Genomic DNA, 24,225 nt, shown 5'->3' on the forward strand with positions numbered 1-24,225 from the left:
CTGAGCTCTGGCAGGTCACTAAGAGCAGGTTGCAGGGGTGCGGGCCCTTTATTCACTGAAATCGCTGTGTTGGTTGCAATTGCAGTCTCAGAGAGTTAAGCCCCAGGAACAGACATCAAGAGCAGTCTCATTGAATATAACATCTAAGAGGGAGAGTAGTGAGAGGTGACGTTTCATAGCCCATGTTACATTCTAAAAGTGTAAACACCCACGCATGTAGGGCTTGTTACATCATCACTGACATATCAAACACCACCAGATGTGAATAGGTAGTGCAGAGCACTGTGTTCCTGTCAGTGTGAAGGGATGATTCATTGCATTAGATACCGGCTGAAGCTCTGTAACCCCAAAGGCTAACAAATTTCTTTCACTAACCTGTCCCGTCTGATGTGGATCTCCATAGGCTGCTGTTACTTTTGTGGGCAGAATCTGGCCTTTATGCAATAGAATCCTGAAGTAAACATCTAACAAACCCCCCCCCCCCAAAGGGCTGAATCAACATGCTCATCTCGATGACCAATGAACCATGCAAGCAAACCCTTGTACAGTGAGATGAAACTAGCACCCTGTAGCTGTTGCTTTCACCTTGCTCTCAAATTAATCTGCCTGGCAGTTGCGGGGCATTGCCTAGTGCAGATGAACTGGACAGTCTCAAAAACAAACCCACCATAAAACATTCCTGAAAACAGTTGATCATTTCCTATTTCCTACGTGGGGCAATTTCCCAAGACCACAGCTTGCTTGAAATTCCTTGTGAACTAATTAAATTAAGTTATTAGCACATGGGTATGCTCTGTCTAGGAATAACTCTGCATGACTGTCATGCTGTGCTTTGTTTACCATCCAAACTCCACAGGGAACAACGTCAGAAATGGAGGCAGTGTAAGGAGTGCTGGTGTATCGTGGCTCATGTTCTCGAGAATGGTTTCTTGGTTTTGCTGAATTCTGTTAAATGATACAATGCTGCAGGGTCTTTGGGGCAATCTATCCCCACAAATGTGTGAGGCAATTAAATAAGACAGTTTCAGTGTTAGAGCAATAATTAACAGCAGAAGGAGAGTAAAGTGGAGAGATATAGTTTAGGGGGAAAGGGTATATATTTTTGGATGAGATTTCGAAAACGATGGGCAGTCAGGGAGGTGGAGAGATCTTACCTAGAGGCTGTTCTGCACAGCAGAGCTGCAAAGGAGAAGGCTGTCACCTCAGCAATGGTGCAAGTGCAGACAGGAGGATGAGTGGAGTGATTGGGAAGAGGGTAGAGAGAAAGGTTCCCTGAGGTGGGATGGAACAAGTATTATAGGCCCAAGTTCTGCAAAGCACTTAAACATATGCTTATGTCCATCTCTGGTCAGCAAAGCATTGAGGGATATTTCATAGAAGTCAAAAGAGAAACTTGTGTCTATCTGAGAAAAGTTGAACGAGTGCTTACTTTTCAGATTTTTAAAGGTTTTTTAGGCACCTCAGGTACCTGAATATCTTTCAAATCTAGCCCTAAATGCTTTGCTTAAACAGGGCCCTAACAACTAAGATGGTATTTTAAAACTGCACACTGAAATGGGTGAGCAAACTCAGGCTCTGATTCTGCAAACGCTTATGCGTGGGCATAACTTGGCCCACCAGAATAAAGTCCTATAGACCTCAGTGGAGCGACGCAGGTCCATAAAGTTAAACGTTTGTTTGCAGGATTGAGGTGTAAGTCAAGTTAGCCCATTGGTTCACATTAACACCAAATATTTTATTTTCTCTTATTTGACTTGCTATACACAATGCTGCAAAACCCTATTAACGGTAGGTTCTCTGGATACCTCATGCAACAGAAGAGACCTTCGAATGCTACAGCTTGAATGCAACACGAGAAGAGCCACCTGGGCCAATGCACATGGATTAGCCTCCTTTTTCTTGATTTGTTTGTCAAAACAAAAGTGCGCAAACCTTATCTGATTGACAGCTGAGCTCAGCTCATGAGAATGAGATTCTGTCCTAAATTTAAATTCTTAGGAGGGGGTAGTGGGAAAAGGAAAACAAAAACACCAAACCCAGTTATATACAAGCAAGTTTGGATGCCAATTGCATGACCACTGAGCCTTTTAAAAAAGCAAATGGCAAATCGGAAAGAAGGGCCCAATGACCTGGACACAAAGGCTATGTATTAGAGGAGCACAAGTGGGTCTGTTTTGGATGGCTACTGGACTGATTGTAAGATAGATGGAGCAGTGGTGATTAACTAGAGCATGACCGCAGTTTAAGGGAAGGGGGCTGTAGATCAGTGATTTTTTAGTTTTTGCAAAATCACTGATCTACACTCCAAAACAGGTTTAATTAGATTCACGTTTGGACTAGTCATTAGTAAATCTTCGAAGGTTCAATGCAGGGACCTGGGCAAAAGTTCAGGGGCTAGATTCACTCTGGGGTAAGCCAAGTTCTGCGAGCAACACCTATGGTACATAGTCCTCAGTAGTGGAAAGTCCCCTTTGTACTGGGTGGCGGTGGTGTAAGCCGCTGGAGCCCTCACATACCTCTAACCAGAAAGCTGGATGGTGTGGACTGAGGAGGGCTTGTGGTCAGCAGGATCTAGTGATTGAGGGTGAAATTCACTTTGGTGCAGAGGATCAGCACAAGTGCTTATGCCTTCACAATAAGAAAGCGTTACTGAGGTTTCGGTGGTGCACAGACATTGTGCTCATCCTCTGCATAGTGCTGAATTTCACTATGTGTGCATTGTCTAGGCAATTTCTGCCAATGGATTCCTGTGGGATCCCCTAGGAGAGATTAATTTTAATTAATTTTAATTAATTTTAATTTTAATTTAAATTAAAATTTAAAATTTTAATTTAAATTAAAATTAAAATTTAAATTTAATTTTAAGATTAATTTTAATAGAAATTAAAAGAAACACCCTCTGTTCTCCCCAAGAGTGAGTGCCCTAGAGGTGCAAAGTCCTGTGCTTTTCAGGAAAGTGGCACATGCAAAAGGAAAGATTGTTCTCCACTTAGTCCTAACACACACGAGTCGAGGCACTGAGTAGTAATGTCCGCAGTTAAATTCAGCATCTTCAGGGGCGGAACTCTGGTTTTATGTCTTCTCTGAAAACACTGTGCCTTCAACATCATGTTGAGACATTTGTTTCAGTAATGATTCAAGGAAAGAGCTCTACCTACTGCATCCCCTACGCCATTTCCTGGAACATCTGCGTGTTCTTTAGAGATTACCCATCCAAGTACCCACCCAGCCTACGCTTGCTTAACTCATGAAATGTGATGGGATTCTAGCACAAGGAGGTATATGCTGGTGAGTGAGACCAGTGAAAGGGCTATGATTTAAAGGAACCAGAAGTTTATCGTTCGAGTTTAAGCCATAGGGATATTTAAATGTGCTCTTGGGGAGTCGTAGAATCAGCAGACCTGGAATCATTAACATCTCTTTGTTGGCTTGCTGGGAACAATGGAGGTGAAGGGGGTGCCCGCTTTTCTTTACCATGTTGGTGTTTTGCCAGATGGAGAGGAGGAGTGTGTTTAGCGAAAGGAGTAACATGGTGCATTATGCAAACTCAGATGAGGAGGAAGACGGCTACGATTCTCCCAGCATTAAAAGGAGAGGGGCTTCAGTCGACGATTTCCTGAAAGGCTCAGAGCTTGGAAAGCAGGTAATTAATGTGACCTCGTTATGGTAATAAGGAGAGATGCAGGTCTGCAAAGTATTGAAAATACTTTATGATGCTCAACACATTAACCACAGCAGTATCATTCTGCTGACTGTCAAACCGATATGCTCTATGGCTAAGCAGCCAGATCTGTACCGAGTTTGATGAATAGGCTTTTCTACTCCTACAGCATTATACTTTTAGAAGCTGGAAGTCTTTTTAACTGTCTGGCCCTTTGCTCATTATAAAGGCTGATATATGAATCTCTGATAGTTACAACTAGCAACAACCTTAATACTGAAAAAGAAGGTAAGTGGAGATATTTTTGAATCTGGGCTTTCTCTGCATTATACTTTATTTTTACGTATATTGACGTGCTATAAGACCAAAAAAAGGGCTTGGAATTTTTTGTGTCATTTGAAAGCCATGAAATATCCTCCTTACAAGCAAGGAGCTAACACAATATGTCCCTGGCATGCTGCAGCAGGGAGAAAGATGCTCTCAGAAGAATTTCCTAAACCCAGTCTTCAGCCTCACCCTACTGAAAGCACTACAAGACAATTTAATTTTTTACTTTCAAGTGAGCTGAGCCCCCTATTACAGTAAAGTAAAAATCGGTCTGGAACTTTTTCTTAGCATGTTATAATACCTTGTTGGCAGAATACTCCCAAGTTCTGATATTGGACATAATTAGAGATGTGTAGCCTTTTATTTTATTTAAAGTGATTTTTCAATGTGGTATTACACCACTCTGGTGGCTACAGTTTCAAGCTTAACAGAGTGAAAGTCACCTCTGCTACTTGCTTCAGTTTTAGAGTCTCTAGTAACACATAAAGACCAAGGATAGTGACCACACACACATTCACAAGTACAAGGTCTAGTCTGTTGTACAAGTTTTTGTTAATGTTACACAATTAAAGTCATGATTGTCCAAGCATATAGAAATTCTTTACAGACCTATGCACAAGTTACAAATATGGTTATGCTCACATCTTCCTAGATAATGTTAGGGTCTTATGGATCTTTCATGGGTTGATCATCAGTAGAGGGATGGTTCCTGCTGGAGTTTTCTTGTAGGAAGCTCGGTTTTCCTAATCTGGGCACCCTCTTTTTCTACTGTGATTCTGACGGTACCTCATTACCAGTTAGGCACATCATGCACCTTGCAATTAGGGCATGTATTAGAAAAATATGACTACCAGGTATCTTGTAAACAAAAAAAATTACTCTTACTGTTAATTTTTTGCAATATCACCCATTCCCGTAATCTTGTAGCATAGGGTCATTCTTTGGTCGCTTACTTATGTCAAACATTTCTTAAGCCAATGACCTAGTATGGCTAAGCTAAAATCTTACAGGCCTGTAGGCCTTGTATTTCAGCCTTATTTACTTAGATAACTAATGTATACTTATCCCTTCTAACTACAAATCAAGCTTATACTTCTATAATCTTACAATTTAACTCTATTTAGCATACAATGATTATATATGGCATAGAATGTTAGTTAATCATAACATCACACAATAAATGAACAACACATAAAAAACATTGGCTACAGATGAGTCCAAGCCGTGACATTTGTTTTGCACACACAGGTTTCCTGAGTGTTCTGGGATTTTGGTTCAGCTCATTATCAAGAGAGTGGCATTTGTAAGATATTGATATTGTTTTGGATTTCAAATCCCCTCAGAGATGTTTGACTTGGGGGGTTGGTTCCATCTGTAGAGGCAGTAGTTCAAATTTGTAGAACTCCTGCACTCAGGTTGCACCTACAAACTATATACACGCTCTCGAGACCCATGTACAAGGTGTATCTGAGTCTGCAGCTATGGGAGTTGTGTTTCAAAACACACTGGTACATGGAAGTATCTGATTGCACATGCAATTATCTGACTTGTGCAGCAAATGAGCTGTTTGCAGGTGAAACTTAAAGGTGCACCAGGTTGATTAAACCAATAGATATAATACAATTTAAAATTATTTTATGTGCATCTAGGCCAAGATTTTCTAAAGCGACTAATGATTTCATAAGGAAGTCTGCTCCATTATTTAGGTGCTAGCCTGGCATTCTGGAGAGCTAGGTTCAATTCCCTACTACGCCACAGATGTCCTGTGTAACCTTGGGCAAGTCAGTCAATATCTTTCTGCCTAGGTTTCCCCAACTGTAAAATGGGGACAGTAGCACTATCCTATATCACAAGGGTGTTGAGAGGACATTAAAAATTCTAAGCTGCTCAGACACTGCAATAATGGGAGTCATATAGAAAACTAAGATTTTGGTTGTCTCCATTTTTGTAAGCCCACTTTGAAACCCCTGTCTGTTTTACTGAGTTCTAGAGATAGAACACTTTCTAAGCTCATTAACCCATTGTGACACTTTCTCAGGGTACCCAGGATTGTGAATCTCCTTGTAACGCCCGTCTCAGTGAGAGAGAAACTTGATTGTGCTTAACTGGGTTTCAGATCTGTGACACCACCTAAACAATCTCCTCAGGGCCATGCCAGCCCTTGCTTTGCCTTGCAGATTAGCTATAGGTACACCTCATACCCCTTTATGGTGTTCCCCTGCAGTGTCCAGCCCTTAACCACTGGACACTCATAGAAATTACCAGGGAATTCTGTTTAGTGAGGCAGCTTTTCTGTGTTCATTAAATACAAATTGATTATTACCTGTTTATATTTCAGCTATATAAGAGAGGCACCTACTTGCAGCTTAATTGCTCATTTTAACTATTTAAGAAAATTGAAAAATTGTACTGCATAATTTGTTAGTAAAGAGCCAATTTCTGTACTTTTTGTATGTAATTCTACTACATCAAGACCTAACCAGGAAGTTTAATAGGAGGTTTTTTTTAATAAGATTTTAGGCGTAATTGTGATTTTGAAAGAATCTGGTAGCTTATTTCACTATAAGACAATCAATAGTTAGTTAGCATATTATAGTGTAGCTTTAGTCTGTGTGTACTCATTGGTATTCTGAAGTTGATGCCATACTGTGCATTTATGCCCAGTTAAAAGCTTTTGGCATAGTCTCACTTGATGTGTCTCATGCATGAAGAAGATAGAAAGAAAGAAATCAAAGCAGGCAACCACAAATACAGGTTAAAATGATGTTGTTCAGCAGTGGTGTTCTGATTGATACTAATGGAGATGGCTGCTGCGGTCTATATTTCTGTAACTGTGTGACATAATATATGGATTTTAAAAAATTTCATGTGTGATTATATAGCTCACATCCCTTCCAAATCAGAACAGTCACTGGATCTGCCACAGACTTCCTGTGTGACTTTGGGCAAGGCAATTAGGATTTTAAAGGCTAACTACCATGGAAATAAAAATATTCAAGGCTTACCCTTGACTTCACTGCAACTACTCACTGCCTTCAAGTTAAGGATGTGCATATGTGTTTGCAGGATGGGGGCCCAAAACACAATGATTTTTTAAAAGTCTGTTCAAATTGTTTGAGCTTCAATATCTTGTTACATGCCCATTAGATGCTTCAATATTTTGTAACGAATTAATCTGTTACTAACACAGAATGTAATTGTACAATTATTGCTTACGTAAATTTGAGCTAATTGCATTACATGTCTTAACAAGTTCTAACACCTCAATTAGAAGGTTTTCATTAAATAATTGGTGGGTATTTAACAGACACCTCTGTTATTAAATCAACAGCAGATAAGCATTGGAGATAGTTTGAAAGGTTCCTGCTATGTAGCTGTGCAGCTTTTCTCTGGCAATAACAACCTTTGATAATCTACATGATATCACAAACATGGCTCTCATTTACACAGTGCAGCCCCCAATGAACTCCCTTGTATTGTCCGTATTATAACTGAGAACAGGGTTTGACTCACTGAAATTGGAAGCAAGACTCCATTGGAATGGCATGGGTGAAAGTGAGAGCATCAGACCAAATTCTGGGACTCTTTCATTTCATAAAGTAACTGAAAGTATTAATTCCTGCAGTGGCTTTTATTCTTAAAATTACCCCCTCATGTAATACAGCTGAGGGAAACTGAAAACATTCATGGGTTTGATCCCATTCCCTTGGATAGCAGCGAAGTGTTCAAAAAAGGCTGGATCTCACAACCCTCGATAATAACAATCCTTAGCTTTTATACATAGACTACAAAGTATTTTACAGTGGAAAGTAAGTATCATTATCTGCATTTTACAATAGGGGACATGGAGGCTTCGAGAGGAGAAGTAACTTGCCCAAAGTCATACAGGTCAGCAGCAGAACTGTGAATAGAACTATGGTCTTCTGCCTCCCAGGCCAGTGCCTGATCTACTGGACCAAGCTGGCTCCCATAAGTAATGAAAGAAGGAGCTTAGCATTAATGAACATCTCATACAGCTGAGGCACATTGTAGAGATACACACTGAGATCTCCAGAACTATTGTCTAGGGATCAAGAGAGTGCAAGTCTGCTGTAATATTTGGAGAGTGAACATATTTTCACTTCAGGGTAATTGCTTACTGCAGACATTTCATTTCATTTCTGGAAGTTTACAGCAGTTTATTGATGCCAATACGTTATGGAACTATAGGAAGTGATTCTGGTCTACGAAAATTGCTTCTGCTGTAGTATTTCTTCTGGGGAAAGAAAGTAACTTCTGCTCCCTGACATTCTAGTATTTCAGTAACTTATTCTCCAAAATCCTTTTTCTGAGGCAAATAGGTTTACTCCTGGAAATTGTCTCTACAGCATATAGTACCACTTGCTTGACACTGAAGGTGGGACTGAGCTATGTAGTTCACATTTGAATCTGAACATATCTAGACAGAAGGGTGTTTGGATTCGAGCCTCTGATCTGGCCCATTATAGAGATGTGGGGCTAGATCCTTGTCTAGCATAAATCAGTGTACACTGGAATACACCAGCTGAGGATCTGGAGCCCCATGAAATTCGGATCTGGAGCCAAACTTCACATTTCAAGTATATTCAGACCTGGAATTTCTGTTTGGGCCTATCCTATCCTGAATTGCTATGCTTCAGACTCAAACTGTATATAAAGATCTGTACTTTTTTGCTGTCCGTATTTTGAGAATGGGAAGATTACACCAACAAAGTAGGAAGATGCGTTATCGGCTACATTGAGATTTGCATTTTAGTTTTTATGCAGTGCATGTGTGAAACTTTTGGGCCCATAAGTTTTAAGTAGGCCTCAACTTAAGCATTTGCACAAGCAGATGAAACTGCTGACAGACCTGAAGCACCAGTGTGATTTTGTTCAGAAAATTAGATGCCTCATTTTAAAAATGTACCTGTAGATGTAGAATCACAGTAATGTTTGTTTTGTTATCTGGACTGTGGATATAAATCATGACACTAGTAAAACAAAACAAGAATTTACCAAAGACAATTAAATTTAACACCAGCAATTCAATAACATAGCTCATTTCTTCCGTCCGTTCCACCTAGTTGAAAACACAGACAACTTAATTTAGTGGAACTAACTCTAGAAGGACATTAAAATTCTATCAATTCTGCTCCCTAGATGCCTGAATAGAATGAGATCATTGACTCTCATCAGCCAGTGAAAATTTACAATATAGAAATATTATGTAAGAACTAAATGGTGCTCTTGAAGAGTCACGTGGGGTTTACAGTTAGATATAGAAAACATCAGATATGACAATGAAGAGTAGCTTACATGTGAATGGAATTCACAATCTCAGTTGGAGCCTTCACCAGATGGTCAGCAAATCCACTAACACGTGCAGGGCTTCTGTAAATCTAGGAGCTTTTTTTAATCGGGGTCTCATGAGGTTTGTGGTGCAGTGGAAGTGCAAGTGTAATGATGCCCCTGGTTGGGTCATATGTAGGGACTGAATCCGCGATTTCTGGAATTTAAAGTGTGAGCAAGCTAATAAACCTCTTGAGGGCTACCGAGAGTTGCACCTGGTTAGTGTGGGTTACACAAAGTATTATTGCAATATTCAAGCTGCCAGTTGCTACCTTGCCCCCCATTTGTGGGGGCACTGTCACTTCAGATTTTAAACCTGCAGCCTTTTTTCTTTTCCATCCCATCCAATAGCCGCACTACGGCCAGGGTGAGGAGTACCACACGGAGAGCAGTAGGGGCTCCGACTTGTCCGATATCATGGAGGAAGATGAAGAAGAGCTGTACTCAGAAATGCAGCTGGAGGATGGAGGAAGAAGACGAGTCAGTGTAACATCACACAACACACTCAAGGTAAGAGTGACGGAAAAGGGGGGCTTAAGCTTCAGAGAAGGGCAAGCCAAGTTCTTCCTTTCTTCCACGCACTATCATTTTGTTAGTCTGCTGTGGACGTTACAGTTCACAGTGGCCTACATACTAGAACTGGGATGAATGCTGTTCATAATGTAAAGTCCCCATTGTGAAGTCCATTTAATACTCAGTTCTCTGGTGTTAGCCAAGAGCTTCACATATTGAAGACTGTCCTTGGGCTGTTATGCAATTATCTGTTTTGCTGCACATTTGGGGGTGCTGCTGTGCTGCAGTATATGGAACGTGCACCCAGACCATTAGAGGTTTTCTGATGCGTGCATGCGTGCACATCCACACACAAGTCTTTGAATTTAAATATCCTGTGGACATCCTCTCCATATTACTGACCAGGTTTTTGGAACTACCCCCACGGGATCCTTCTAGTGCATGCTGGTAATGGATTTGGGGAGTTTTATTCAGTGCAATATGGACTCCCAAGAGCGTGGGTAAAGCCCATAGTCAATGAATCTTAGTGTCGCGATCATTAATGAGCTTCTGGTGGCAGAGCAGACAATGGCGAACATATGTCAGGAATGATGTCCCAAACACTGCATGGGAGGATTCATCCTACAAGGTGATTTTATTCATCTGATTAAAATACACACTGCAAACACTAAACTTTCCCAACATAGAATTTCTGTTTTCTGTAATATGACATATAATAACTGCCTCTGATGAAGTGAGCTGTAGCTCACGAAAGCTCATGCTCAAATAAATTGGTTAGTCTCTAAGGTGCCACAAGTACTCCTTTTCTTTTTGCGAATACAGACTAACACGGCTGTTCCTCTGAAACCTGCCTCTTATGTGTATACCATTACCATGCTAAGATGCTTCTTCTTAACAAGCCAGATGACTAAAACTATTAAGAAACCTACAGGTCGTTCTTCCCACAACCAAAATGATGTGTTACTAAAGAACATACCATACCCTTATGCAAAGTACATACATAGGGATATTGTAACCATTGCTATAACTGCTTCTATATATTTTATACACAGACTTAGGATTGTATGCAACTTATAAAGAGATACTGTCAAGTACATTTTCAGAAAAAAATCTTTCATTCTCCTCTTTAGTATCCTTGTAAAAGCTTGAAAATGAAATGGCTCCGACTGCCACTAGGCAGACACTGAATTATCCCTAGACCTCTCTAGTTCTTTATGAATCAGTAGCATATTTACTACTACTTTCTACATCAGCATTAACATCAGCCCAACTCTGCACACATGGGCCAGATCCTCAACTGGGGTAAGTTACCATATCTATGTTAAAGTCAGTTATGTTATACGCTGATTTAATGCAATCTGAGGATCTGCCCCAAGTTCATGGTTAACATCTGTTGTTTGAATGGCTGTGCAGAAGCAGAACTTAATGTGAGAATGCCACATAAATTTCGGGCAGATGGAGTAAGTTTAGAATTTGGAGGACACTCACCACTGCATTTATAACTATATTTAAGTTTTAGATCAGGTTCTAGAACTAAAACACTTGTGTCCCTGTTTTGCTAGATCCAATTCAGCTTTGCAGCTGCTGTAATTAAAAAAGAAACAAAAAACACATTGAGCAAATTGAACTCTTTCAAATGCATATGCGATTTGCATTTGAAAATACACCAACCCATGCACTTCGAGCTATGATTGCAGATAGCTAACATTCAGTATTTTCTGTACCAAGTTAAGAGATACCCTTATCCTAAAGGAAAGTGTACCAGATGCATGACTCACTTTACTGTGCGGTTATTATTCCCTTCAGTTGCTCTTCAGATGAAGGCTGATGTGTAATCTAGAAAGAGATCCAAACTTGAATATCAGGTTGGAGCATCCATGAAACTTGAGGATGTTTGGAGTCTATTCAAAACTATTCCTAATGCACATTTATTTATATTTTTTCCATATTTATGACACCTTTTCCAAAAAGCTCTGGGAATACGATAGACAATTAAAAAGTGTATTCAAAAATAATTCACAGAAATACAGTAGAACCTCAGAGTTAGGAACATCTCGGGAATGGAGATTGTTCATAACTCTGAAATGTTCATAACTCTGAACAAAACGTTATGGTTGTTCTTTCAAAAGTTTATAAGTGAACGTTGACTTCATACAGCTTTGAAACTTCACTATGCAGAAGAAAAATGCTGCTTTCCATTTATTTTTTTTAGTAGTTTACGTTTAACACAGCACTGTACTGTACTGCTGGTTTTTTTGTCTCTGCTGCTGCCTTATTGTGTACTTCCGGTTCCAAGTGAGCTGTATGGTTGACCGATCGGTTTATAATTCTGATATTTGTAGCTCTACGGTTCTACTGTAGTGTCAAAAATTAACTCTTTTAAAAACTCCCTAGCCTTTGAAGAAAAATAAAGCAAAAGCCAGCTCAATCTGTCTGCTCAGAGACAGCCTGAGCAATGGGCTTTGTAATGTCCCTGGAATGGCAGCAAACTAAGGCTCTGTTGGACCAAAGGGGAAGGAGAATTCCAAAGTCACTAAGAAGATCCTGCCCTCACTACCCACGTGCATAAATCCAGGCACTGTCTGCTCAGAAGTCCCAAGCTGATTGCTGTCATTGGGGTAAAGCACAGAGAGGGGTGGTGTCCATAACCCAAATAGCTAAGGACTCCATAGATCAAAGCCAACACCTCTTTTCTCATTAATTTGGATAGCCCAGCATCTGCTTCAGAGTCCCAGGGAGACACATTTGCATAGGATCCTTCAATTACACTATTCCTCAATTTTTGTAAGCCTAAAAATAAAATGTGTCTTTTATTTCATTTATCGAAGCTGTTCAGATTTTGTCCAGTCCATTGTAGTTCTTACTTACATCTGGTATGTACTGAGACTTATATTTGGGTCAAGTAACAGGTTGCTTGTCAAGTAAGAATTTTATTAAGCCGATTTAGGATGACAGATCCAGCGTGGACCAATGGCTGCAGGTAGCCCCCAATTCTCAGGGTCTTTTTTGTGGAAGCCAAGCTTAAAAAGGGTGTAATTTTTATGAGGTTGTGGAGGGCACAAAAACTCCTATTTTGACATTTGCAGAGCACCCTTTATGACTTCATACCTGCCCTGAGTTTGCTGTCTTTGGGCAGGATGGCATTGTGGAGTTTCTTGTTAATCACCTAGGATACTTTAACTGATGCAAAGCAAGAAAACTGCTGTAGAACGCTTTCCGAGATACACTCCACGGACTAGAACAATTCCAGCTTGGCACAGAGCACAAAGAACTCTAAGCACTCGCGCCATATTCTAACTTCACCTCCACTCTCACCACAGCTGAACTTGTATGCCGCTTTTATTGCTTTGTGTTGAATGCATGGGTTTATTCTTGTTAAAGCATCACAATATCAGCTGTGTTTGTACTGACCTCCTGTGTTCTAGCTGACACCAAGCCAATTTAATCATGTCTTTATTTCCAGATTCCTGTTCAGAGCATGACATCCCCCCTCTCTGAATAAACTGCATGCCTTATGTTTGCCATTGCTCTAAAACTAATTCTGTCTTTATTTTTCTTTCCTCCTCCCCCTTTTCCCTCCCATTTTATTTTTATCACGCACTGTTTGTTCCCCACCTGGGTTTTAACATCACATACTGTTAAGGAATGCTCTAAGAATAGGGCCACTGGAGCTGCTTTTTTGGAACAGCCTGAGTTTTCACAGCAGATACACCACAGTAAAAAGCTTTTCAGTATCCCAGAAGTAGCTGAAGAGGATGTTGAATATTCTGAACTATTGCACAAACAGGGTTTTGGTACGCCCTATAAAATGAAACCTATGGTCGCTAGATGCACTAGACCACCTAGACCCTACAATCAAGACAAACAGCACAACTTTTGGTACCCAGCCAAGCACAGAATTTCGGGCACGGAGGATTTTGCTTCAGAAGACAAAGGATATAACCACAGTAGATCCTTAACGAGAAGCCCTGACAGCGGACTAGACTGTGGAAGTGAGGAAGAAGAATCTCGTTTTACTTTCAGAAATGCTTATGATTTGATTTCTGCCAATGTTGCGCCTAGCTGTTGTGCAGAGGCAGATAACTGTTCATGCAGAAAAAGCACAAGGCCATTGTTTGCTCGCAGGAAAACTTTAACCAGGCAAAGCAGCATTGAAGAAGACTTTGACGGCTTGGGTCCTTCCTTTATAGAGCCCAGAAGTGAGGAGGCCAAGCCCAGTTATGAGAAGTCTGAGACTCAAAAATGCAATAGAACAGATAATTTGACTAGCAAAGATGTTCAACGAGTCTGGAAGATCAACTTACAAGTGAATAACTCTAGGGCAGCTGTTCCACATGCAGAGCCATCCCACAGAGATGCAGAAGACTCTCTGGTGTGTGAAATAAAACTTCCTTCTAACATCTGCCTGTCAAATCCATCTCTTTTCTTTCTTTTCTTTTCTTTTCCGCCTCCCTCTTCTTTTGATTTTTTTTTCTTAAAATCCATCTTTGGGACCTATCTACTGGGGGTTGTTTTATTTCTTTCCTCCCCCCATGATTTTTTATTTATTAATCTGCATTTTGCTTCACAAGCTTCTTTTGTAGCATGCTGAAATCAGTTTAATTTGCTTTGCAACAATGATTTTCCCACAGAACAAATTACAATAATGGCTGCTTTTGTTAAAGGACAACTGAATCTAAATTTTAATTAAGGGTTAGCTGAACTATAATTTTCCAAAAGTTTGTTTTTATCTTTAAAGTGACTATCAGAATAGTGCTTTAAAAAGTAAAAATAGGTTTTATTTTTAACTGGAAAAAAAGAAAGCATTTCACGAATTTTTATTTTGATGGTCTGTCTTAAAGATTCCATTTTGTCGTGTTGTTTTTGCTCTCCTCACTCCCAGATTTTCAGGAATTGCTCTTCATCTTCAGTCCTTCTCTTTGGGCAAGTACCAAAAAATATCTTCTCCCCCCAGTGACAGTGACCAAGCAAGCTTCTTGGAGTCACAAGATTCACCATGTTTCCATTCTCCACCTTCTTCCTGCACTGTCACTTCTTTGCCCTCTTTTTTAGACCATCTCTTCTTGCCTTTGAAGTTGCAGACTGCATCTCCAAATGAGATTGCAAGCAAACAGCTTCTTCCAGAGGAACAAGCCAATGCCATTCCACATCTTAATCCACAAGGGTGCCTTTGTGATCCTGCCTGTTTGCATTTCTGTATATTAGTCCACAAGAGAGCCTTCATGAACTTGCATCTTTAGGCCTCTCTGTTCCCAAAGAGCACTAAACAAGCTTTTTAGCCTCTCAGTCTGCAACTGTCCAAAGACTGGCTGTCTCCAATCTAATGTCTTATGTAAGAGTAGATTCAGCTGCTGCTGTATGCCTAGCCCAGCAGTTTATTCCGAATTGATCATTTAAAAATTCTCCTATTAAAATTGGTGCCAAGGCTGCATTTAATCTCAGTTGTTGAAAGGGACACCCTGGAAAGCATTAAAATAAAAATTTATTGCAAATTAGTGAACAGAAAGAGAACCAGCTGTGGTGTGAGGTGAAATTTGTATGAATCTCTTCTGCAAGGGTTAGTGACTTTTAAAAAGCCTGTAACCACAAAAGGCATTCTGAGAGGAGCAGTGTTCTCAAAGACCCCAAGAGGAGAAGGACATATACTGGTTAATGTGCTGCAAAGCGTGCAAAACAATCTAGGTAAAAAAACTAATGACCTGACCTGACCCCATCATATACTGTCTTCACAGCTCTAATGTGAGTGGTCTTAGTCCTCTTCAGGGAGAGTTAAAAGTGCTCTGAGCCAAGTTAGTAGCAATGACAAAGGCAAAAGAATGTTTCCAAAATTATTATTATTATTTCTTTGTTCTAATGTGTGACTGCTGTTTACAAAGGGTGCACCATTTTTCAGGGAACCATTTTTCTTTTGCAGGTTTAGGAGTCATCACTAGAACTTTTCAGCTAACCTTTCATTTAAAAACTACGTTTAGTTGCCTTTAGAGCTTATGCTTCTGAAAGTGACTGACATGATTAACATGCCCTTTTTATGCACCCAGCTGTGTAACTTGCAAACCTGTTGTTTTTGTTTTTTAGCTTTTAGGGAATCCATCATCCACTGGACGACCTGACAGAGTGGAGCACACGGGTCGAAGGTTGTCTCATGCCAGTGCAGTCCCACAAAGGTCTCGACCAATGTTGGTCCCTTCCATTGGTTAGTTGGCCTGATTGGTACATTTCTATTCTTTACAGCTGCAGAGCTGGGGGATTGGTAAAACAAACAAACAAAGCCCAAAACCCTTCAACCACAATAACTCTAAATCCTTTATATAAGATGAACGAAGATTAAAACCAATTTTGTCTTAGGTTAAATATGAGTGTACTGAAGATTTTTTTAAGGGTCTGAACCAAAACCCGCTGACGTCAGTGGGAGTTTCTCCATTGACTCCAGTGAGCTTTCGATCAAGATCTGTGCTTTGGTTGATGATAGCTACAATTTAAAACCTACAGTAGACAGTTCATTCTTTAAAATAAATTAAGGTGTGGACATGCTATGAATATGATACCTAAAATAAATGCAATCACCCACTCATCTATCCATCCATCCATCATTCCATTCATCTACCATCAATTTGCCTTCACCTTCCATTCTCTTAACTACTTTTTGGAATTCAGCAAGGAAAATTGAGGTTATTAAATTAAATGAGCAAGTAATACTGAAGTATGTCCATTAGATTTGCTTTTTCTAATCAAGCCATCTCTGTTCTGGTTAAATCATGACCTAAAATATATATTTTGCCATGTACAAGAAATTCCAAAAAGTACTGCAGACAAGATAATGGAATCAAGACACCAAGCACAAAAACACTTTCACCAAAACTTGCACACCACACAAACAACTAGGAACAACCACACAGAAACGCAAGAAACACAGGCGTGTAAATGGAAAACTGTAGACTATGTACAGAAATAAAATCTTCATGGGATGTAATTCCTCCGGTGCCTGTGCTTACATTAGAAGATTCCTTATTAACAGTATACACAGAAATCCAGAGAACTCAAGGCAACATTAAGCAGTTCTGTCCTGAAGCTTTATCTGTGAATGAGAAACTTTCCACACAGAAAGCAACCTCATAGTGATACTTAATATAAGCAACACGGGTTTTTTAATTGTTAAACATGAAATGGTTTCTCCCAGTTCCTCCAATGGATACACAGCAGAATAACCATATAGGAAATTTAAACAGAAACCTTTCTGTGGTGTACAGCACCCTCTACAGATTTGTAAAGTTAGCAAGATTTTGCTCTGAAGGGGAAAACTAATGGATATTAAGGACACAATAATAATTTATGATAACTGTGGATTTTAAAAAAATACAACTGTAATTCATAAAAGCATTCCAAGTGCCTTTAATAAGAATATGTAGAGAGTATGATTCTCCTCCTACTTACACTGCTACAAATTGGTTAGTCTCTAAGGTGCCACAAGTACTCCTTTTCTTTTTACAAATCAGGAGTAACTTCACTCAATGGAATTACTGGTATTAAAAGAAAAAAGAAAGGTGTAAAGAGAGAATCAGGTCCAGAAAGTGCATATGCAAATATCAACCTGTGACACTTATTTGAGCCAGATAATTATCAGCTGATAAACATTCTCAGTTTAGGCTGATGTTTGCTAGATCAGTGTCTCCCTTTTGTTTTTTGTAGCTCCCCCCCCCCCAAGAGTAAATATTTTTTTTGGGGGGAGAGGGCAATTAGGCCTGGAATACTTAAAATATATTCGCAAAAAGAAAAGGAGTACTTGTGGCACCTTTTCCTTTTCTTTTTGCGAATACAGACTAACACGGCTGTTCCTCTGAAACTTAAAATATATTGTGCATTTAAGATTTTATTTTTATCACCTGTTAAAATAATTTAACAACAAATAGTTGGGGGGTGGGATTTGAAATAATTTTGGTTAAATTAATCCTTTGGATTTTCCTTTAACTCTGATTTTAATGGAAAGATGTGGATTGGGCGGGGGCCTGATTACATACAGGAGGCCTCGCTTTCTCTAACCAAGATTGGAACCCAAGGAACTATTAAATAATGACTTCACTGTTCAGTAGCTAAAGAGCAGCATTTTAGGAAGTAGATAAGAAGGAATTCATTTTTTTATAATCAGTCCACATTCAAATTGATAATTAAACAGAGAATAAAATATAAGGCTCTAATCTTCTTCTTTAGTGTGAGTTCAAGAATGCATTAGTGTATTTTGCAGTAAGTATGCTCTGTGAATGCTTTTCTGGGGAAGTCGCATAAGGATTGAATTACAATATTGTCTAACACTGATAAGACATAACCCACAGTGGCAGTATTTTCAGTATCTAATGAAAGAATTACCCTCTGGTCTTCTGTGAAATTGATGAAAGATCCTATCCAGTATCATTCTTAATGTGATATGGTTATGGTTCAGGATTCCTAACTGCTGACTTCTTTGATGATATTGCCATGTTTAAACAAAGAGAACAGGTTTCTAATAGTGTTCACAGGAACAGAACTAATATGAAGCTGCGTTACCAGGCATGCAGTACACATGGCTCTCTTAACTCATCAGGGTATTTAATAAAATCAACATAACCAATTCGTTAGCTATTAAAAATGTAATTGGTGATAAATAAGTACCCATGATGTAATAATTACCCACGTCAACAATGTACGTCAGTCAAGACAAGGATTGGGTAAAAATCACAAAATAGTCATCCTCTGAAGGCTTGCTACAGAAGACAAGAGGACGGGGAATAGATCTGCAGAGCAGATAGACTGAATAAAACCAATGTATCCAATCAAACCCTGTAGCAGATCATTGTACCAACTTGATCACACTGTCCTCACTCAGGCAAAGCTCCTATTGACTTCCAAGGAAGTTTTGCCTGAGTGAGGACTGAATAAAACAGATATTATGGCTCTGTCATTACAAAAAGAGGGTTCTTTAGAATTTGGCCCAATTTTTTTTTTTTTTAAGTTTTTATTGGAGCAAAACTCCCGTTAACTGCAGTTAGTAGAGGTTTTATTCCATTAAGGCCCAAAGAATGTAGGGCTGCCTACATCTATCAGTATGGGTTTAATTACAGTGTCACAGTTTATTCTCTTATAGAAATGTATTGAGCACTACATATTTGCTCAGCATCACTAAAATGTTACTATTATTCTTAGGTCAGTAAGATTGTTTTTATAAGGGTTTGGCTGTTCATACGTTGTTCTCTCCTTGAAAATTAGCTTCAAGTCAATCAACAATGCAGTTAAAATCTTATGGTGATAGCTGGAGTTTCCAGCTATTAATTTGCCTGCATGATATAAAATGAAAGGAAATCCATAAAAGTGATAAATCAACTCCAGAAGGAATAGTTAGCAGGAGGGATCTCCAAAATTGTGATACTTCTAGGATAAATATTTCCTGGGACACATCTTTATCCAAAAGGCCTCCAATTTTAAACTTATTTTATATTATTTCCCTGTTAGATTACGAAGATATTTCCATTAACATCTCCTTGGAAACAGAAAATTTTCAACTTAATTCTGGTTTTAGATAATCTACTTCCAAAGATGAAATGTATTTTACATTTTTACCTTGACCTTGCCAAAGTGGGACTTTGGATTACAACACTGATTATTGTTATTTATTATTTGTATTATCATAGCGCCTAGGAGCCTCTGTCATGGACTAGGATCCCATTGTACTAGGCGCTGGTCAAACACAGAACAAAAATATAGTTTCCTGCCCCACAGAACTCAGAGTCTGCATTTACCCTCCAGAAATCCAGGCAAGTTTTAAAAAGCATGAAGGCAAGACCCTTTAAAAAGCAAACTCCCCTTTCTGTGTGCCTCTGCTGTAGAAGAATCACTGGAGAATCAGTCAGTAAAACTGCCACACACAGTTCTGCAGGTGGTTAACCATCCTGCTATAACTGAGTCAGAAAAGAAGGTAGGCAAAGCTTGCCCTACAGGAGCCTCCACTGAGAAGACTATAAAGTATGTTTAATAGATCGTTCCCTTTTTCTCCATAGAAATTACAATGGACAGTAACAGTGAAGGCGGTCGGTCTCGGTCAGGTAGTGAGGGAAATATTTCACCTGTAAAAGAAGAAGCTTATTATCGCAGCATTGATGGACACAAGAAATGGTCTCAGCAGCGTACCATGGCCTCTGACTATAGATACGGTATGCCGACCCTTCTTCCTCCTTTCTGACACAGACGCATTTAGAGCTGGGTGTTTAATGAGTGCCATTTCTGTATGACAACATTGCATGCAATGCAGAATGCAAGGGGAGCTAACTCTTAAGTCCTGTTTGCCCTTCTTCCAGGTAAGTTTGTTCAGCTCAGCTCAGCTGTAAGGGAGGAAGAGCCCTTAGTCATCCACTGATAACTGTCATGCAACCAGCTTTCCATACTGAAACAAGTCAAAGCACACTGCATTGCATGAACCTCTGTGAAGCTACTCCTTTATCCTCCATGGCTGTTTAACATCAATTAACATCTAATGTATGCACCTTTGAACACTCATTGATCTAAAAGATCACCTTTCAACTTGATTCATAAATCTAGCACTAGACAGAGCCAAAATGGGGAGGTTCATCATCACCAAACGTTCCACAGTGAGAAGCAGCACTACTCAAGCATCACTCTTAGTTTATTGTTTGGCTTAGGGCTGATCTGAAGCCTCTGGAAGTCAATGGGTGCCTTGCCATTGACTTCACTGGGATTTGGATCAGACCTTCAGTGAAAGTAAAAATAAAATTTATTTTAAAAAGTATGTGTACTCACTTGTATCACTGCAAGTGCTAATTGACGTACGTAAGGTAGTAATTGTCTCCCACCCATTATTGATTGTGTTTGCTGCTTCATCCCCATAAGAAGCCATTGCATAATTATACAAAATTCTCAGCCTTTCATATCTTTACACTGTTCCCACCTAAAAGTAGCTTAGGCCAGGTCTGAAGCTGGGAGAAGCATTAAGTTTTGTGTTCATCTTTCAAATGAAGCAAAAAAGAAGCCAAAGTAAACATTTAAACAAATCAATACTAAAAAAGTGTTCTTCTTTGAGTAGATGCAGCCTTAGCCCCTCCTCTGGCTGCATAAGAGCGGTGCTGGCCCAACCCCCTCAGTTCCTTCTCTCCGCCCATGGCTGGAGTCAGAATGCTGTGTGGTGTCTTCACCAGACGCTTTTGCTTTGTTTTCTGAGACCTTTTCTTGTATATAGCAGTAGTAGTACATTAGGTTTAGTTTAAATGTTAGTTTAGAGCTCAGCCAACGTCAATGGCATTTCTAAATGACATTTCTATATTGGACAGCCGCAGGGCGGCCAACTGGTCCTCTGTGCATACTTTTGCCAATCACTGTGCCATCACAGCTACGTCCAGATCAGATGCAAACTTCGGGAAGGCAGTCCTGCCGTCCTCCTTTAAATAGACTCTGTGCCCCACCTCCTGCAAATATTGCTTGCATGGAATACACAACTGCACCTACTCAAAGAACTAAAAATGGTTACCTACCCATAACTGCTGTTCTTCAAGATGTGATGCAGACGTATATTCCACAATCCATCCTCTGTCCCCTCGGCATCGGAGTCTGTACTTCTGATGTTCAGTGCAAAGGAACTGAGGACATTGGGGCAGGGGAAGGGCTAGGCTCCAGGGTGTGAGCACCGCCCCTATGGATACTGCTAGGCAAAGTTCTCCAGCTATGGTGCCCAGGATGCGCACACACCCACATGGAATACACATGAGCATCATGTCTCAAAGAACAAGTTACAGGTAGGTGTCTGGTTTTTGGGTTTGAGAGCAAAAAGCTCTGAATATTTTGAACCAGATCATCAGTTGGCATAAATCAACATAATTCAAGGACTGCAATGGAGCTATGCCAATTTACATCAGCTGAAAATCTGACCTACAGCAGCCAGTCAAGCAGCATATATATAGCCTCTGAGCAGAATATAAATAACTAAGCCACTCACAAGATGTCTGATTGCCTGAAACAGACATGTGACCATCCTGAATCTTCACCATTCCGGTTCAGAACTGTTTTGATAAAGTCTGTGCACAACTTATGCTTGTAACTAACTCCAACTGACTTCAGCTGGAGTTGGCTGCCAGTCCAGGAGGGCATAATTTGACCTGTCTCACTTAAAAAACAAAATGTGCAATACTCTGAAGAAAAACCCTGTTTTGCATTTCCAGTCCATGTGACAGTGGAAATAAAACATCATTCAACTGGGGGGAAATCTCCGTTGCCATTTGTCCATGTCCTGTCCTTGTTCCACTTCCCTTCTGTGCTTTGTGCCTGTGTGAAGCTTCCTGGTTGGACTGTGTTTCCCATCCTTTGGCTGTTCTGCATTTCCTTATCCACCTTCTTTCTAGTGTTCTGGACACAAGTTTCAGTAGCCATCCCCTTGAAGCTGTGCCCCTCTAAACTGACCTTTTTTTAATTCCAAAAAATTGTTTAACAGTGATCTGGCATTAGAAGTAGGTAAAGTGGGGAGGGTCATCTTAAAAAAAGTTCTATACTAAATCCTAAATAAAACATTTAAATTATTTCAATAAATATACAATCTGTATTATGCAGATATTATTAAAGCAGAAATATGGGCCTAAATATATATATATTTAACATATAAAGTAGGCCTTCAGAAAAAAAATTGATAATAGTGGAAGTTCTGGAAGATTATGTGATGTAGCTAAAGGCCTTGATTCAGTAAAACATTGAGGCAAGAGGTTGACTCTCTGTTGAAGTCAATGGGACGTAAGTATATGCTTAAAGTTAAACATGTGATGGGCCAAGATTTTCAGCAGTGATTTAGGTGGTTTGTGTTTTGGGTGCCCAACTTGACGTACTTTGAAGGGACCTGGCTTTTACTATGCATTGGACAAAGGTATAATTCCCAATCCTGCACTGGGCTCTTTCACCTGCACAAAGTTCAATGCAGGATCAGTGTCTTATATATATATATATATATATATATATATATGGTCAATATGTATTTGGCTTAAATGCAAAGGTCTAGATGGATTACAACACAACTGTAGGCAAAAAACAACTGTATGGGAACACAGCTGGATCAAAAACGTATTTTGTTGTTTTTGTAGTATTGGTTTAACCTTAGTCCCATTCACATGAGGGGTGGGACCATGCTAGTAGTAACTTTGTTTAAACACCGTTATGGCTAGTCGTGTCCTAGTGCCATTCCTCTGAGCACTGCAAACACAGGGCTTGTCTACACAGTGCATGTTAGAGGGATGCAAATTCTAATGTGCACTAGCGGGCTACGCCCTAACTGGCCTGTGTAGACCCTGCTGGAGCACATTATAAGTTCCCGACTGCACAGTAATTTAGTCCCATTTCAAACAGAGATATAGAAACAAATTTCAGACCTAAATTGAACAAGCTGAAAAATTATTCTGACTTGCATTGCTGAATTTTTGCTCCCTTCTAATCTTACTTTCACAGATGGATACTGTAGTCGGGACCATCTTTCTGCAGATATTTATGAAGAATCAGAAACAGATCCTGGCACAGAGGATATTTCTCCTCGAATATTTGTTGCCCTCTTTGACTATGATCCACTGACAATGTCCCCCAATCCTGATGCTGCAGAAGAAGAGCTACCATTTAAAGAAGGACAGATCATTAAGGTGGGAATCTAAAAGCAAAGCAAACCAAAGACCTGATCATGCAAACTGGCCTTCATGGGTCCATTCACACAAGAGTTTCTAGGATCAGTGCCAAGACCTTTTCTTTAGAGCCACACACATTTACGTATCACAGGGTTGAGAACTGTCTCATGTCTAGTACTGATGGCTTTAAAAAAATGAAATAGTGGGGGTAAAATTTTCAAAAGCATCTAAGTGATTTAGGCACGTACATCCCATAAATTTTTCATGGCAGGCTCTGAAGTTACTTAGGCCCATGTCATCAAAGATGCTTAGGCAGTGCTCTGCTCACCATTGCAGTACCTACCCCCTAGGTGGCCTACCACTTGGCATAATCAGTCCTGAGCTAGGCTCCCCATACAGTGCTTGGGAGAGTTAGGCACCTAAGAAAGGGATTCTCAGAAACCAGTAAGCTGAGCAGGGAGCCACCTACACTAGCCAAACACAAAATGTCCCGGAAAGGGTCGAGGCATAGGCACCTATGCAGCTGACCGGCTCCACCCGGCTGATGATAGGTGTTTCTCTCCTCTCCTGGAGTTAAACAGTGAAGCCAGGTCAGCCCTTTAAGTAGCCCATGTCCCAGCCGTGAAAAAATGTGGCTCCTGCTCATGCTTGCCCTATGTTTCCCAATGTCCCCAGTTGTCTTTGTGCAAGTGCTGTAATGTCCCCACTGCTGTGGGTAGACTGCATCTGGCCCTCCTGCTGAGGGAT

General features: G+C 40.0%; 1 protein-coding gene across 20 annotated transcripts in view; it reads left to right on the forward strand.

Moving 5' to 3' along the window:
* The window catches only part of RIMBP2 (RIMS binding protein 2), a 289,653-nt gene that overhangs the window by 251,049 nt on the left and 14,379 nt on the right, over nucleotides 1-24,225 (forward strand). For 10 of the 20 annotated variants that reach the window (XM_075120006.1, XM_075120005.1, XM_075120007.1 and 7 more), the window contains 6 exons: nucleotides 3,494-3,643; nucleotides 9,689-9,847; nucleotides 13,494-14,222; nucleotides 15,926-16,043; nucleotides 19,876-20,028; nucleotides 23,312-23,496. In XM_075120006.1, the coding sequence (XP_074976107.1) occupies nucleotides 3,494-3,643; nucleotides 9,689-9,847; nucleotides 13,494-14,222; nucleotides 15,926-16,043; nucleotides 19,876-20,028; nucleotides 23,312-23,496 (1,494 nt within the window). The remainder of the gene's footprint in view (nucleotides 1-3,493; nucleotides 3,644-9,688; nucleotides 9,848-13,493; nucleotides 14,223-15,925; nucleotides 16,044-19,875; nucleotides 20,029-23,311; nucleotides 23,497-24,225) is intronic. The other 10 variants (XM_075120012.1, XM_075120014.1, XM_075120016.1 and 7 more) reach the window with 3 other exon arrangements.

This window comes from Caretta caretta, chromosome 15 (assembly GCF_965140235.1).
Source record: "Caretta caretta isolate rCarCar2 chromosome 15, rCarCar1.hap1, whole genome shotgun sequence".
Lineage (NCBI taxonomy): Eukaryota > Metazoa > Chordata > Testudines > Cheloniidae > Caretta > Caretta caretta.